This window comes from Habropoda laboriosa, unplaced genomic scaffold (assembly GCF_001263275.1).
Source record: "Habropoda laboriosa isolate 0110345459 unplaced genomic scaffold, ASM126327v1 scaffold40, whole genome shotgun sequence".
In the NCBI taxonomy this organism is placed as follows: Eukaryota; Metazoa; Arthropoda; class Insecta; order Hymenoptera; family Apidae; genus Habropoda; species Habropoda laboriosa.
In genome coordinates, this window is record NW_017100231.1 from 4,883,169 (window position 1) to 4,900,038 (window position 16,870).

A 16,870-nucleotide genomic window follows, 5' to 3' on the forward strand; every position below is an offset into this window, starting at 1 on the left:
AGGATAGCAGGGGGGTGGTGGAGACGATTGTTACCGTGTGTTCGAGATTAAAGCGGCCCACTTTATGCTCGCGCCCGACGAATAAACGAAACCGACGAACTCGCTATAATTTTCATTCCTAAAATCTCTCTCTAACCCATGCGCGCGCACGCACACACACACCGGCTGCTAATTCTGGATTTTCGTTTCTCGCGTGTACCGCGGCAGAATTTCGAGTGACACCGCCGCGTTGGTTAATCCAATTCCGTTCTGTTCCGAGAGATTTACCGCGATTTCGACGTTATTTCTTTCGAAAAAACATCCATGCCTGTCCCCCCCACTCTCTCTACCCGCCGTGTGCGTATACCTCAACAGCGACGTGGTGGGAAACGACGGGGAGTTGGGGAAACGTGATTTATACGCGTGGTCGCTCGCAACGCCTCGGGTAACGTGGTAATAATGGACGAATAATTAGCAATTAATAATCGATAACACGGTAGCGCGAATTAGCCGTACGCGGCGATTATTAAGTGTGAATTATTGAAAAAGTCATGCATTAATCAAACTCCTCCCACCTCCCGGCCCCTTCTCTGTGTTGGTTAAAATTACATCGAATATTAATTCGACATACGTAATGAAACAGATGAGTGCGATAGGAGTGTGGGGATATTAAAGGGCTTCAAGGCTGTTTGCACATTTTATATTAAACACAGTATTTTACTTTACGCCCGGTGCACATGGCGGCCGGCCGGTTCACAGCGGTGCGGCGATCTCAATAAAAAGTTGCCTCCCGTTCGTACGTTCCCGGTTACGATCGGCCGGGACACGTGCAGGGACCCGCATGACCGCACGTGTGCGGTCACCGTGTGCCCGGCAGAAGCTTCCGAGCTTATTATTGGAGTCCCTGGCTACGAGCGCGCGAAATGGTCGAAATAATGAAATCAAAGGTGAGGAGGACACGATGCAACAGCTGTGGATCGTTAATAGGATTCTTTTTTTTTTTTCATACTGTCGCGGCTGCCTGGTGTGTGTACGGTGCTTTCTCGCGCGTAAATTGTCGCGCGATGTTTAATTCGTTACATTTGTTGCACGGTTGTTAGACACGATTGGAGATTTTGATTGGTTATCTTTTTTTTTTTGGAGGTGTAAAGTTGTTTAGAATTGTCACGGTGGGATTTTGTGTGGAAAATTTTAGTCGAGGAGAATTGTTTAGTTTGAAGGAATTAAGCAGATAATAATCACAATAGTAACAGTAGATAATAATATTATTAGAAATTTCTAATTCTTTAACCTGTTAACACGTTCACTGCCACGATGCTCACATGTGAACGGGGATTGTTTCCTGGATGGGGCCATTGTGGTCATCACCAGAGTGCCTGGAATGATTAGAATAATTAAAATTAAATGAATATCGTCGACTAAAAATTTTGAACATCTAAGTTAACTGGACGTTATATTGAGTTTAAAAAATAGTAATAATAAAGCAATAAATTTGACGTGGCAGTCATGTGTTAACTGTGTAAGACGAGTTAACTCGTCGTTGGTTAGCCAACACTTAGAAAACAATTATTCATCGAGAGATTATTCATTTTTAATTGTAGTGTTATTTATTTATTTTTGCGGGAATATTTCCCATTAGATTACACAAGAGTTGTGCCTGTATTGAACGCAAAATTAAGAAGAAAGAAAAGTAATTGGTTACTAAAGAGATCGAATTTCTGTTTCAAAGGGGAACACACTTAAGAGGTTAACAATGTACTGAGAAATAAAAATTATCATGATTTATACCATGAAAATCACTTAGTTCTGCCTATCTTGATGTGTACTTAAGCACAACCTTCCTGTAGGTACTCAAACTTACGCCATACTTTCCTCACCCATCCTTGATGGTACATTCTAAACCATCAAAGTCGTCGACAGTTTGAATCTTCACACTCAGGCTTTGAACTATAATCCTATTACCGCATCCGACGCACGCCAGGGTAATTAATTAGCGAAGTTTACCACGACTGTGCATAATATTGTTTTTCGCTAAATACAATATACTTTATGTCCTTTGGCGGTAATCGTCGAGCTGTGATTCTGGAACCAGTGATATTCGTACAAACGAGATAAAAACAGTGAGATTGATCGATAAATAACACCTTCAATCTTCTAAAATACGTTCGAGTTTAGATAAAACAGCCAAACTGACATAAAAATGAAGTAAAAATACATAATAAATGTAGCAATGATAAATGAAGTAATTAAAAGCAGCCTAGACTACCCAACGTAGGTTAGAACTAGTTTCTGTCCTTACAACTAGCGCCGCCACACGGCAGAAAACCATTACTCGTGAACGAACCGTCGTGTATTTTTCTAACTTGCGAACGGTCTCAAAGAGAATAACTTATGACACTTTCTACACCACTACACACTTATACCTTAAGTGTTTGTGCGTGCACGCTTTCACGAGAGATACCAGTGGTAGTTTAATTGAAACTTTTTTTCTCCTCGGTATAAAACTTTGATCAAAAGCAGCAGACGGCTATTGGAATAAAAGAGGAGACGAGGGGGGAAAATAGTGGGAGAGACAGGTGACGCCAAAGCGCTCATTGACTCCGTTAATTCTCTGGTTTTTATCATTGCGTAGGAAGTGTGTTCTTGAAAGCAAGAAGGAAGGGAGGGAGACGTTTTCAAACAGCGTGTTCTCGTTGCACGTGTCACGTATAATTCACAGACGGACGATTAATCCGGATAATAAAGAGAAGATAATGGGCGGGTAATTAAACCGCGGCGAAAACCCGAATTCAATCGGATCCGACGAAACTCGTTTCGCAAACGATTTAATAGGTTAATTTCCCGTGTGCGGAAAACGAGCCCCGGCTCCGCTCGACGTGCGTTTTTCCATGGAAAACAGCCGTGGAGGCACGTATAGCTCCGCGGGAACTTTTATAAATCATGGTTAATTAATCTCGGGCATTAATCGAGCCCCAGCCCGAGCACACACAACCGTATTTCGCGCATTCGAGCGTCTCGCCCGTGGCATATATCCCCGGGAAACGCGTGGCCGCGTTAGTTTGAAATATGGCCGTCGATAATTCAATTTCGAGCATGCTTCTTCCACCGCGACGGCCCCAAGTTTCGCCAACTTCCGCGAATTGGCCCCCCAAGGATTGTTCTGTACTATGATTATTCGAGGTGTCGATGAACTTGCCGCACAACACGATGTAGCGTGATTTTCTGCGGGGAATTGTCTAAGTGGAATGAATCTGGAGTGAAATTGAGAATTTCTTTTTTTGCATGAAGTAAATTGGCGTTAGTGTTATACAGTACTTTTTAAACACCCATCTATACATAGTATACTCTCCATGGAAAAAGGGTCGATAGTATTTAACAGTTTACATTAGGCAAGATTTCTTGGTTCTAGAGCCAAATTATTGTATCGCCGTGTGTATCCTTAGGATTTTATGTATCAGTGTATCGATATCCCCAATGTGATTATGTTATAACGCAAGGGTTACAATCTGGGTGAAGCACTTTATTTTTCACAATTTATACAACGCGAGCGCTATCTGTCTTTCTCTCCCTCGACGCCGAGCAAGACAATCTGCCCATCGGAGGAAACAAATGACGATCAGGCCTCGTTTTCGGCGCCCGTGACCTGTTACCCAACCAATAGATTGCACCAGAAGGAATCACGCGAGCAAGACAATCTGCCCATCGGAGGAAACAAATGACGATCGGGCCTCGTTTTCGGCGCCCGTGACCTGTTACCCAACCAATAGATTGCACCAGAAGGAATCACGCTCCTCAATCTTTACACACTGTTTTACCGTATGCTCCGCTACAACGTGTTTGATTCAACTTTGACACGTTTATATATGCGATTTAAGTACCTGCCATAAATCGTGCGAAAGCAGAATAGTGTTCGACGACCCTTAACCCTAGTGCCCTAGTCTTCGGGTCCTTTTTGACCCACGGCCTTCTTATTTTTTTAAGAACTTCTACTGTTATCTAATTTACGTCCCTTTAATATTGTATCAAAAGTATTGTCCAGGCATAGGCAATCTTTCCTGGTTCTTGGAGCAAAATTGTCATTCTCTCTTCGAGTCGAAGGCCTAAGCATGTAGATGTAACTAAGTATGTAGAATTTGGCATGTTTATGTACGAATGTGCGTATGCACAAGAGGCTAGTATATTAAATACAACAATAAAGTGAAACACGATAGTATTTAGAATCTAAAGACTTCTTGTAAAGACGGATCGCGGGCCGTATTCTGCCCTGCGGGCAATATCCAGCCCCGCGGGCAATATCTAGCCCCGCGGGCCGTGTGTTGCCCATACCTGCTTTATACCAATTTAACTACTAAAGTATTTCCCTGCAATAAATACCTATATAACTCTACGAATATTTCCACCATACTTCCCTCCAAACTACATTATCTACGTACCAAAAGTCACGTTCAAACCAACACAACGAACGTCGTAATTCAATGTCAATCTCCTTCCGAAGCCTCGAATTATCCAAAAGGAAAATCCTCCACACTTTCCCCACACTCACGCCAACCCGAGCAGTACAATACAACGGCTACACCGTTTTTCTCCTTTTGTTCTCCGACGGGCTGACGGCCGGCCGGGCGCAAAGAGGCGAGGAGGACTCTATTTTTGCCATTCGTTGCCGCGCGCGTGGAAGGGTGTACGCGTTTTTCCTCTTTCGACGGTAATCCTAGCGTGTCAGATCGGAGACGGCTCGGTATCCCTTGTTGAGTGCGCTCGTCTGTTCTGCCTCGGATACCTTCGTCTCTTCCTACACCTCCGTGCCGCCTCTCTAACCCTCTCTCTGTCCAACGCGTTCTCCTCCTCGCGTCCTTGGCCCGGCCAGAGCAGAACACGTTTCGACCGACTACAGCCCTTCTCCCTCGTCGCTCCTCGCTTCGATCGTGGAACTGAAACGATACCGATATCCAGTATCTCCGGGAGAGCCTCTATCTGAAATCGAAACATTTTCTGGGAGTTTTCCTTTCTAATGGAACCAACCACTTCCATTGGTCCTCCTCGTCTCTCCCACCACCTCTCCGTCTCTATCTGGTACGGGTCACACTCGAAAAATCCTCCACGTCGGGGATGAAGTGGATCTTCCTCATCGGGGAAATCGCTCTGGAGAGCTTTTGAATGAACTTCGTTGGATATATATGGAGGAACACTTCTTTCTCGTTCAGGAGTTCCTCTTCTATTTTTTTTCTTCTTTATCATTCGATCGACGTGTGTTTATTTGATTGTACCAGGAATGATTTTCTTTTTTCTTCTTTCTCGCGGAACTCCAGCGGGGTTACGGTGAAATCTTGAGCGTGAAATTTTCTTTTTGTTTCGTGGAAAGAGGGAGAGTCACGTTTACGCGGGAGAGAGAAATATGGCGGAATTTTAAGAAGTGACTTGGCTGAAAAGTGTCGGGGAATTTGAAGTTCTCTCGGAGATGAAATTTTCACGGTGGAATTTGGAATACTTCACGCGAACGTTCGCGGTTGTTGAACTTTCGCGAAAGAGCGGAATTACGATTTCGGATTTATTTCTCTCGGTGTCTTCCCCACTCGTTCATTTTTCTATCGTATTTCGTTCATTTTTCATGGAAGATTGAAGTATCCGTTGAAGTGTAGAGCGGCAATTTGTACTTGGATAATACGATTACGTGTTGCGCCCGTCCGAATAATATTACTCTATTGTAATCTGTTGACAGGAGTGGAATAATTGATGTCTCTTTATCAATGGACGTTATTGATTCAACTAGGATCGTAATTGTGACGCTGTCGCCGAAAGGCGTGTCAAATAATTAATGCGGATAATTTATAACTGAAATGGAATTTAATCTGTTAGTTATATATAAGTAAAACCATAGTCAAACGCGACTGAATGAAATTCGATGTCGCAGAAAATTCTAGTAAAATGTATCTTCCTTCGTGAAGACTGATAGATTTCTTCTTAATCGTAGCTTTGTTCCTTGTGGCTAGTTTTACGTCGAACCTTCGCTGTCTGCTAACTGCAAGCTTATGTTTTCGTTATTCTTCCACTGTTTTCTACTTTGTAGAGTAAAATAACAAAATATAAGAGGAAGTTCCAGTACGGGGAAAATGAAAATCAGGAAAGTCGAGTAAATAGGAGAATCCTGCAAAAAATCTGCCGCAGTGAACGTGTTAACCCTCTGAGGACGACAGACTCACATATATCTTCACAAAACACTATGAACGAAATATAAGAGAAATTCGTCTCGTACCAGCCAATAAGAAAGTCCAGTACGGGGAAAATGAAAATTACGAAAGTCGAGTAAATAGGAAAATCGTGAAAAAAAGCTGCCGCAGTGGACGTGTTAACCCTCTGAGGACGACAAACTCACATATACCTTCAGAAAACACTATGAACGCAACCAATAATCTTCCATATTTTTAAGCAATAAAAATAGTTAGCGTGACCATGAACTTGTGTATGTATATTTAAGGAAAATATAATTTTCACGTAATTTAGTTTACAAAAAAACTGGAGTAATAACCTAATTATGTGTTGTAGTTCGCAAAGGGTTGAACAATTTTTTAATTTTTTATAAATAAAAATTTTCAACGTTCAATTTTTAATCGTCAGAGCTAAATCTGTTCGGGGTAAGCATTTGAAAAAAAGACAAATACGCTCTGGCCAATGTGTAACTGTCAACCGGAGGAAAGAAACGCGAGCCAGTAACGACCGCGTTGTTTCGAACAGAAATTGTTTCTTAAATTCAACCAGAGAGAGTAGAGCGACGATGGTGGGGGGTAATCGTTATTTACATCGGTGTTCCGGATGTACCGATAAATCAGCCTTGGACTTTCAATTACAAGCCGCTAAGCTTCACAGAAGCCGTTCAGACGGAAAACAATATTCAGCAGTTATTCGAAGCTTTGCGTACGATTTTTTTCATTATCGTATTACGAGCCGGCGCGGCGTTTCGAGGCCACTCGTAAGGAGATAAATTGTTCCTCGGCAATATTGGAATATCGGGAAAGCATATTTCATTACGGTGTTGCCGTAGGCACGCGCGTAACCAGCTAGTAGAGTGCTACATGCACGCGAGCGCGCACAACTGGGCCCGGTGGTGGGGATGGAGTGGGGAGAGGTGAAATTTCACCGCTTAAACGTAATACCGTCACGTGGAAATAAGTACTTTGTGGGATACAGTCGTTCACACGGGGGAATTTGTGAATCGTCAAATACCATGCACAGATTTAGCGTGTAGCCGAAGGGAGCGCCATCTAGAACGCTGAAAACGTCGGTCGCGTCATCTAGAACGCTGAAAACATCGGTCGCGTCTTCTAAAACGCTGAAAACATCGGTCGCACCTTCTCGATCGCTGAAAACATCGGTCGCGTCTTCTAAAACGCTGAAAACATCGGTCGCACCTTCTCGATCGCTGAAAACATCGGTCGCGTCTTCTAAAACGCTGAAAACATCGGTCGCACCTTCTCGATCGCTGAAAACATCGGCTGCGTCATCTAGAACGCTGAAAACATCGGTCGCGTCTTCTAAAACGCTGAAAACATCGGTCGCACCTTCTCGATCGCTGAAAACATCGGCTGCGTCAGGACGAAGGGAGCGCCATCTAGAACGCTGAAAACATCGGTCGCGTCTTCTAGAACGCTGAAAACATCGGTCGCGCCATCTAGAACGCTGAAAACATCGGTCGCGTCATCTAGAACGCTGAAAACATCGGTCGCGTCTTCTAAAACGCTGAAAACATCGGTCGCACCTTCTCGATCGCTGAAAACATCGGCTGCGTCATCTAGAACGCTGAAAACATCGGTCGCGTCTTCTAAAACGCTGAAAACATCGGTCGCACCTTCTCGATCGCTGAAAACATCGGTCGCGTCTTCTAAAACGCTGAAAACATCGGTCGCACCTTCTCGATCGCTGAAAACATCGGTCGCGTCATCTAGAACGCTGAAAACATCGGTCGCGTCTTCTAAAACGCTGAAAACATCGGTCGCACCTTCTCGATCGCTGAAAACATCGGCCGCGTCTTCTAGAACGCTGAAAACATTGGTCGCGTTTTCTAGAACGCTGAAAATATCGGTCGCGCCATCTAGAACGCTGAAAACATCGGTCGCGCCATCTAAAACGCTGAAAACATCGGTCGCGTCATCTAAAACGCTGAAAACATCGGTCGCGTCTTTTAAAACGCTGAAAACATCGGTCGCGCCTTCTTGATCGCTGAAAACATCGGTCGCGCCATCTAGAACGCTGAAAACGGTTGCGCCTTTTAGAACGCTAAAAACATCTTGGTTAGAACTCTGTTGTCAGGAGTATTGCGGGTATTACGATAAATTGCTATGAAAGAAAGCGTAAGTACTTGTTGGGAGGAATAATTTCATTGCGATGAATTGTTGTATACCTTTGGACAGATCGAGCGTGCAATCGTCACGTGTGCTGACGGTGGCCGGGTCAATTTTGACCCAGGCTAATAATACTCTTATTAATGTGTCAGAAGGAAATAATTATCAACCCCTTGACGTATGATTTCTTTTCCTCACTATGCATCCCAGCGTCAATTTTTTTAGTTTTAGTGCTATATTATGTAAGAAAAGCTAAGGTACTATAGATTAATTAAATTCAGCAATCTTCAGTTCTATGAATTGAACCGAAAATTGGAATTAATATTAATTTTTGTTACCGATATAAAAGTTTTTATCAGATATTGACCAAAATCTGTGACACAAGTCTGACTCGTATTTTAACGTTGTAAATCGTTACTTTTCTCTTTTCTCAACTCTTTCTTTCAAAAATGCAGTGGTAAAACGATTTCCAAAAATTATTTTACTTTAAAAAATAGGAGCCTAGATACATATAATGATAAAGAGTAAGACAAACACACGAAGTGCAAACTATTTACTCTAAAACTTTAAAATGGATACGTAGAATATTTTTTCGTCACTTCAGGTCACAATTTTGTCACAAAATTCCTTCGCAGTTCCAAATTTCGGTAAACTGAAGCTCCTCCTTCGTTACGAACACACCGTGGCAATGCAATTACGAGAAGGCGATACGAGTTCGTCCCGTTTCTTCCTCCGTTCCTCGTCTTTCATACGCGCCAACTTCCAAAGCAGAGACATGCTAGTCACCTGCACTCTGTCGTGTGCCGTTTCGACTCGACACACACAAAACACCTACATACACCGAATGTTGTATTTTTGCTTACTCCTTGCGGCGAACACGAACTTTGTTAGTTCGAAGTGTTCGGATAAAACGAGAACTACAGCGAAAGTGAGAGAGCAAGGGAACGTTGTGTTCGCATCCACTCGAAATGGTCTGCGTCGGTGCACGGCTGCATTCACGCGTTATACCAACAGGAAGACCGCCATTAATAAATACGAAGTACTTACACAGTCTGTACCTTACACCAGAGACTTACACAAGTGTACCATGCTATCGGTAATCTAACCCTTTCGCTGCGGCCAATTTTGGGACGCAACACGCGTTGAAAATGGTAGATGTTCGACCAATTTTTATTTCAGCTGTATCGTTTCAAAATTTCTTTTACTAAATTAAGGTGAAAGTGGACGAAAGATAAAATTAGAAATTAAATTAAGGCAAAGTTAAGGGAGGGCTAGGAAAATTTGCCAGCGAACGGTACAGTGCTAGGGGATGTTTAAAGGGCCAACAGCAACGAAAGGGTTAAGTTTCGCCGAATATTCGCTCTTAAGACGAAGTTGAATTTTCGAATTTCGGACAAGTTCCCGGACAAAACTGACAATTTATCATAATTCTCACGTTAAAATTAGAAATTAATTTAAGGCAAATTTGCCAGCGAACAGTACAATGCTAGGGAATGTCAAAGGGCCAACAGCAACAAAAGGGTTATGTTTCTCGGGTTCGTCGAATATTCGCTTTCACGATAAAATTGAATTTTCGAATCTTGGAACAAGTTTTTGGGCAAAAGCGTTGGGTTAAAATTGGAAACAGGTCGAATAACAATCAGAGTTAAATAACAAACAACAATCAAATAAAACTATTTTTTCGTCAATTTCGAATTTATGTCGAACAATTGGAAATTTTCTATTATCACCGTAGAAAAGTTATTTTGCCAACCGCGAATTTTTCATAAACAGCTTAACAAATTGCAGTCACTAATTAAACGTTTCTCTACAACCCCCGTTTTTATACCTTACATTTGAAATTCATTTTACGAACACGCTCGTTTCTCGTTTGTTTTATAGAAACGCGGATATTAAATGGCGATTTGTACAAACAGAGGAGAAACTGTGTTTCTAATGGTAAAGAAAACTGTTTGGGAGCCGTAACCAATTATGAAAGTGTAAAATATACGCGAATGCTTTAAAATCGTGTAGTGTGCATATAATTTGAAATGTGTCGGTTGGTGGTTTTTTTTTTTCAAATTGAATCGAAAATGTGAAACGCAACTTTTGCATACGAGCAACGGCTTTTGAGAAAATCGATTTTGAAATACGTTCGCGTTGCGCGCGCACTTCACTAAAACACGGTTCAATGGATCCTTCTCTCTCTCTCTCTCCCTCTCTCTCTCGACGCGTTTCTATCGTGTTTATATACAAAATATACCAGCGCCGGTAATTTATAGCTGAAAACGCTATTTTCACGGTGAAAAGTAACGGCAGCAGCTTTTGTAACTGAAACGAAAAATTATACCGTGGCTTTGGTCCGAGCACACCAAATAATAAAAAAAGAATAAAAAATTTCTGATATGTTTTGTGTATAAACAGAATAAAAATTCCTGGAACGTCTGTAGCCGTTGTTGAAACAGTCACATCATTGTTAGAGTTGACTCTTTTATTGGGGAAAAGTTTGAACCCAATTGGGTGCCGCATTTTCCATTCTAGTTTACGAAGAATTTTATATCGCGTTGTACTACTACGTATTTTAAATACACGCGAAAGATTTGCGGAACGAATTTTCTGGAAAATATCAAATCCACGGTTAAATGTTTAATAACGAACGTGTCAATCGTGAAGAAGGACCAAAACGATGGAATAATCGAATTGGAAAAATAGAAGTTATGTAAAAATTAATTTGCTCACTTAATTTCAACAATGATAGTTTCTACTACTTAACCCCTTAACTTATAGCAACCTGTCAGACTTGTGGCAGAAATTCTGTGATCCTAACTCTCGTTTTAATTCCTAAGACTGAGGATTATTAAATGTAATTAATAGACTGCCGATTTTAAAGCAAATTCATAACTTTGAGAATAATGTAAAAAAAGTAAAACTTGGATAGGAAATTATTTCACGCACCACGTAAAAATATAAAAAGCACTATAATTTGAATATTTTGGATATAATTCTGTGCAATTTTCACCTTCAAATTTTCTAAAAACACCTAAAAATCCGCAGTCTAGTAATTAATCCGTAACAGACTAGCTTTTATTAAATTTCGTTCCAACATTAAATGGCGGACAGTTAGCTGCACAGTAAGAGAAGAAATCATACGTTAAGGGGCCAACATACCGAACCATCCCAAAACCGTGTCCCAAACCTCTCTCACCACCCACAACCAATAAATTCATCAAAACGAAACCATAAACCGAGTAACGATTGTTTGGAAGTGTCTCTAACTTCCCTCTCTTATCAGTCTCGTTCGTTTGCACGAGATCATCGGTTAGGCTCGCCTAACCCCTATTCTCAGACTCAAAATTTCTCCTTCAGATCTCTTTACCCCGATAAATCCTCTCCGTCTTTCTCCGCCCGGTTGGCGCACAGGCGGGCGAAATTTTCAAAGATCGTCGCCCGTCTCTTTCCAGAACGTCGCTGAAAGGTTCCACGAGGAAAATACGCTCCGCGTCGAAACTAAACGACGACCTGCGTCTGGTTGTTCCTGCGATCACGCTCTCTTTTCCATTCTATTTGCCGCGAACGTCGTTTCTCCGGCTTCCTGATACCGTGCCGCACAATTCGTCCTTGTACCCACCGGCCAGATGTTTCGCAATTTTCGTAGGCGGCGCATCTGGAATTTAAAAAGAAGCCGCGAGGAGACGAGGAAGAGGGAGCACGAGGCCGCAGTAATCTTACTAATTAGCGGCGATGGTCTTTGTAGGCGGGTTCCGGCCGTTGTGTTTCCTTCCTGTGCAGAAGCCAGCTTCCATTGCATAGACGCTTTGAATTTCGCCGTGCTTCAAGCGTGGAGCATCGAGGTCCACGGAGGTTGAAAGATGTCGGTCTTCGGCGTTCTCTCTCTCTCTTCGAACATTCTTCTCGATTCTCGTCGGGATTCTGAGACTCGTGTTTGGTCAGAGCCGACTGTGGTCTCGGCGAGACTTATTGTGGTCGCACAGTGTCGTCGAGCTTTCTCGCGTTCAACTGGAACCACATGGCTCGTTAGCTGTGTTTTCTTTTTCTTTTTTTCTTGCCTCCTTTTGGACCGTCACACGCGTAAGGAGTGAATTATTGCTTAGCGACGGACGCGGCCGGTCCTCTCTGTTGTGCCGTGCAATTTTTGCGCATACCTAACGAACCGTGAAATTAGTTTTTCCACGCATGAGCCGGCTAAGCTCGGTGGTAATCGGATTCCGCGGTCCCGCGGAGTAACGACGACTCTCGGCTGGCACCCCCCGCGTGTGAACTTGGCGAGAGACACTTTGCACGCACTTGTTAGGCATGTTCGCCTAACTTTGACGACGTGGAATTGCGCCGTGAACGGAGTGCTCCGGTGAAGTCGAATTTACGGAAAAACGGGGGGAAGTTAATTTGATTTCGATGGAATAGAATTTTTAGAGTAGATATGTGTCTCGATAAATACCTATTTTAGGCATATTATGGCTTTATGGGAAGAAGTATAGAGTGTTTTGTTTAAAATAATTATTGTAATTATTGTGCCCTTTGAAATCATGCAACTTTTGCTACATACGCTCTTCTCTACGGCGAATAGTTTACGAGCAATTTTAGGTCGTCGAGTTAGGCGAATCACCCTGTATATATTCTGATACGAGATGGTTTTTGGAGTGCAAGAATTTTGGGTAAATTTTTGGTTTTAATTTTAATATTAATACGTTCGCTGCCGTGAGAAAATTAATAGCACGCTGAGGAATACATTTTGGAACGCGTATGCTGCGTCGGTGGCAGTGACCGTGTTAAATCAATTTTTGTTAACTTTTATTAGCTAGTAATAAGTAACATTAATTACTTATGGAAATTTTGGCTAATATTCGTAGTTGGTGTAATGTACTACATGAAATCTGGTAGAATATAACAGAAAAATCCAGAAGAACTAGAAAATAGAAAAAAATGGTGGTATAAAGAATAGTACAAGCTTCAATACAAATTGCTGCAGTACTATCTAACTTCTACTGCCCTACAATACCTTTTATATTTCACAAGCCATTCCGACCCAAAAAGGTCGTACATTATCAGTCCATTTCCATTTACAGCAAAGTTATCACGGAAATAATATATCACAAATATATCTCCACAAAAGAATCGTTTCACTTTTCATTTTCTACATTTTTTTCTTGGCATAATGTAGAAGTAAGTTATTACTGAACAAACATAACCTCACTTTCTAATATTAATTGCATTTAATATACAAAGTCTAAAGGTATAAAATATGTTCAGATAAATATCTAAAATTGTTAAAAAGCAACAAGTAAACGAGAAGATCGTTACATACGTGTGTTGAAATATAAGATCATTTACTTTGAAGTGAGGGTAATCCAATATTGGATCACGTGACATCAAAGTCCTTTAACCATGTAAACACAGATGGCAGGACAGGCGGGAAATTTGAATAATTTGGGGCGCAATACGAAAATGATGTATATTCGTCACTTTATCACCGATATACTCAACAAATCACCATTGTGGACGATAAATTATCGATTATTTTCCCGAGTTGAGTTCCATTTACGTTTTATATCATATAATTTATATTCACTGAAGAAAATCAAATTAAACACAGTTTTACCTAACCCAAGTTAGGTTAAGTTTCACATTTTAAGTTCACTTTTTTCTATAAATAAATTCACTTTCTTCAAAAACTTAGTTCACTATTACGTAAACCCCTTGACGTATGATTTCTTTTCCTAACTACGCATCTAAGCGTCAGTTATACACCATTTCAACACTACACTAATTAAGAAAAGCAAATGTATCGTTGATTAATTAAATTCACCAATCTTCAGTTTTCTAAGTCAAATAAAAAATTGCAATTAAAATGAATTCTTCTCACCGATATAACTATCTTTACCAGATCTTGCCCAAAATCTCTCACAAGTCTGACTGGTTATCATACAGCAAGGGGTTAAAGCACCCATTACCCGTTCGAGTCCCAAGCAGCGCGATCGCGCTATTTAGATTTTGCGTCAAAAAGACCCAGTACATTTAAACGCTACGGACAACTGACGGTGCACTCACAGTCTGTCGAAATAGCGCGCTCAACTTTTCTGACGCATGTACGCCGCATCGCTGTCTTTCTTTGCCGACACAAAGTAAGAAAAGCGCTATCGCGCCGCTCAGCTCTTTTCGCAATCAATTAAGACAAGCGCTATTGCACTGTTCAACCAATGAAATAAACAAGTTCAAAACCCCTAGCTCCGATGATTCTTAAATACCCAACATATCCCCGTTAGCAATATTTATCGCAATATAAATAACATTCCATTACTTCCCCGCTAATCCCCGTCATCATCGCAGAAAAAAGAAGAAAAAAGAAAGGAACAAGCCCACGTAACAAGCAACGAATGCTCGACTTGCTACATAGAAGGGCGAGGTCGTGCCTCGACCGAGAAAATGTAACGATAAATCTCCCCCTCGGAGGTGAGGCGCGATGCTCGCGAAAAAATATTACACCGGCACGGCGCGGCGGAGGCCACGGGTTATGAGATACGAGGCGCACAGCGCTGATTTCCACCGTATAGATAACCACTGGCAGGATAATTAGATAATGAAGGGTTGCCAGTGCGTGGACACGTTACGTACGTACGTACAGGGAAGATTCGAATCTCTTTCTTCGAGGAGGAATTCGCGTCGCGGCGTAGGCACGCGACAAGTTTAGTTTATTCGCCGCAGCGAAAGGAAGAGAGGGCACTCCGCGGCCCGGCGCGGCAGGGAGATTGATGGCGCAGCCAGTCATGTGGTTCTAATTTGCCCTCTATTACCTCGCCATAAATTTCGCCGAGGGGGGGGAAAAAAGCCTCTGGCCCACCTACATCCTCCCAGATATCATTATGCCGCGCGAACGAACCTTGGCCGCGAACGACACCGACACAGACGAGTTACGGCCGGAGAAATAGAAACGTCGTTGCTTTTGGAATCCTTGGGGAACCTTGTCGAATATCGTTACTTTCTGTCGGTTTTAGGTATTTCGTGTGGTTTATTGTGTTACGGTTGGTGTAATTTTTTTCGTGGGTCATCTTGTAAGTTCGGGAAGAGAGTGAAAATTATTTTAAACCACTCAAGGCTAGCGACTTTTCGAAAGTCGGTCTGCAGGAACAAAAATTTTCTTTTTCTCTGTATCGATAATTGAGAAAAGAGTAGATGTTTGGGAAGTGAAAAATTATATGCAGTGAATGTAAAAAGTATCGGTACACCCTATAAAAGGGAGTAACTTTTTTAAAATTGGGCCAAACGATTTGAGTTTTTTTGAGAAGTTAGTATTTAGTTTACTAGGTGACGTGTATAAAATTTTTGGAAAAAATTGCAGTTTATGGAAATCGCGAAGAAAATTGTAAAAGTCACTATTTACGATTCTTTTATCTGAGCTTGTAACGAAAATTTAAAAAATACGTTTTGTAGATCTATGTCAATTGTACACATGCTGAAAATTTCATCGAAATCGGTTGATGAAGAAACAGGCGACAGGCATCGAAAGATGTAAGAATGTTCAGATTTATTAGTGAAATGGTGAAATATGTAGTGCGATTTTCACAATCTTTAACTGTTTGTTACTCATAATCTACAAAACGTGTTTTTTAAATTTTCGTTACAAGCTCAGATGAAAAAGTTGTAAACAGTGACCTTTACAATTTTCTTCGCGATTTCCACAAATTGCAATTTTTTCCAAAAATTTTATACACGTCGTCTAGTAAACTAATCCTTTTAACTTCTCGAAAAAACTCAAGTCGTTTGGCCCAATTTAAAAAAAGTTATTCCCTTTTACAGGGTGTACGAATACTTTTTACGTTCACTGAAATACAAATGACACTATCTACACTCACTTTGTGGTCCTAGCTCGAAACCAAGGCAGGTTTTAATATCTGAGAGCTTCTACTTTTATTTTCTTTAAAAATGATCTTATTTCCACGATTGGTATAATACTTTAGTAATAACATATGAATCCATGATCGTTACACACACGGTGCACCATTGGTCTTTCCGCCTAGGGACGCGATCTTCTCACCAGGTGTGTGATTGGCCTCGAATGGGAAATTTGACAGCGACGATATGAGGGGTTAAAGTCATACTGGCGTAAGTCAGAATTTCCTTATTCTGAGAAACAGAGAATGTCATTGCACAGCATCAAATTTGGTACCACATCCTATCCAATGTTACTAAAAAGCCTGGCCAAATTACAACTTACATTTCCAGCGTGTAAGGTACATTTCAGTACTTAGGTCCAAATTTTCAAAAATGTCACTTACGCTACCATGACCTTAACCAAAATAATAGAAAGAATTTGTGGAATGAGAAGACGCTTAATAGGAGACATCGATCTCAATTAACAAATTCGTCGCGAACTTATTCATCCCCTGAAATTTTAAGTAGCTCTTTTCCCTCTTCTTTTCATTATTTCACTAGTTTTGTTCACATGTTGTACTTCGAAGTGGCAGATACACTCTGAAGCTCTCAATTATGCAACTTATTACTGATGCACTATCTACGTTTGTACAGTATGATACAAATTTTTCGCAAAGTGAAGAAGATGCAGG

At 41.4% G+C, this 16,870-nt stretch overlaps 1 protein-coding gene across 1 annotated transcript in view; it reads right to left on the reverse strand.

The window, feature by feature from the left end:
* Positions 1–9,089, reverse strand: part of LOC108571477 (potassium/sodium hyperpolarization-activated cyclic nucleotide-gated channel 1-like) — a 123,032-nt gene extending 113,943 nt beyond the window's left edge. Inside the window, exons 1-3 of the mRNA XM_017933533.1 lie at positions 9,024–9,089; positions 7,552–8,270; positions 7,198–7,483 (exon numbers count right to left, since the gene is read on the reverse strand). Coding sequence (XP_017789022.1) covers positions 7,198–7,483; positions 7,552–8,270; positions 9,024–9,089 — 1,071 coding nt within the window. The remainder of the gene's footprint in view (positions 1–7,197; positions 7,484–7,551; positions 8,271–9,023) is intronic.
* Between the last annotated feature and the right edge of the window lie 7,781 nt (positions 9,090–16,870).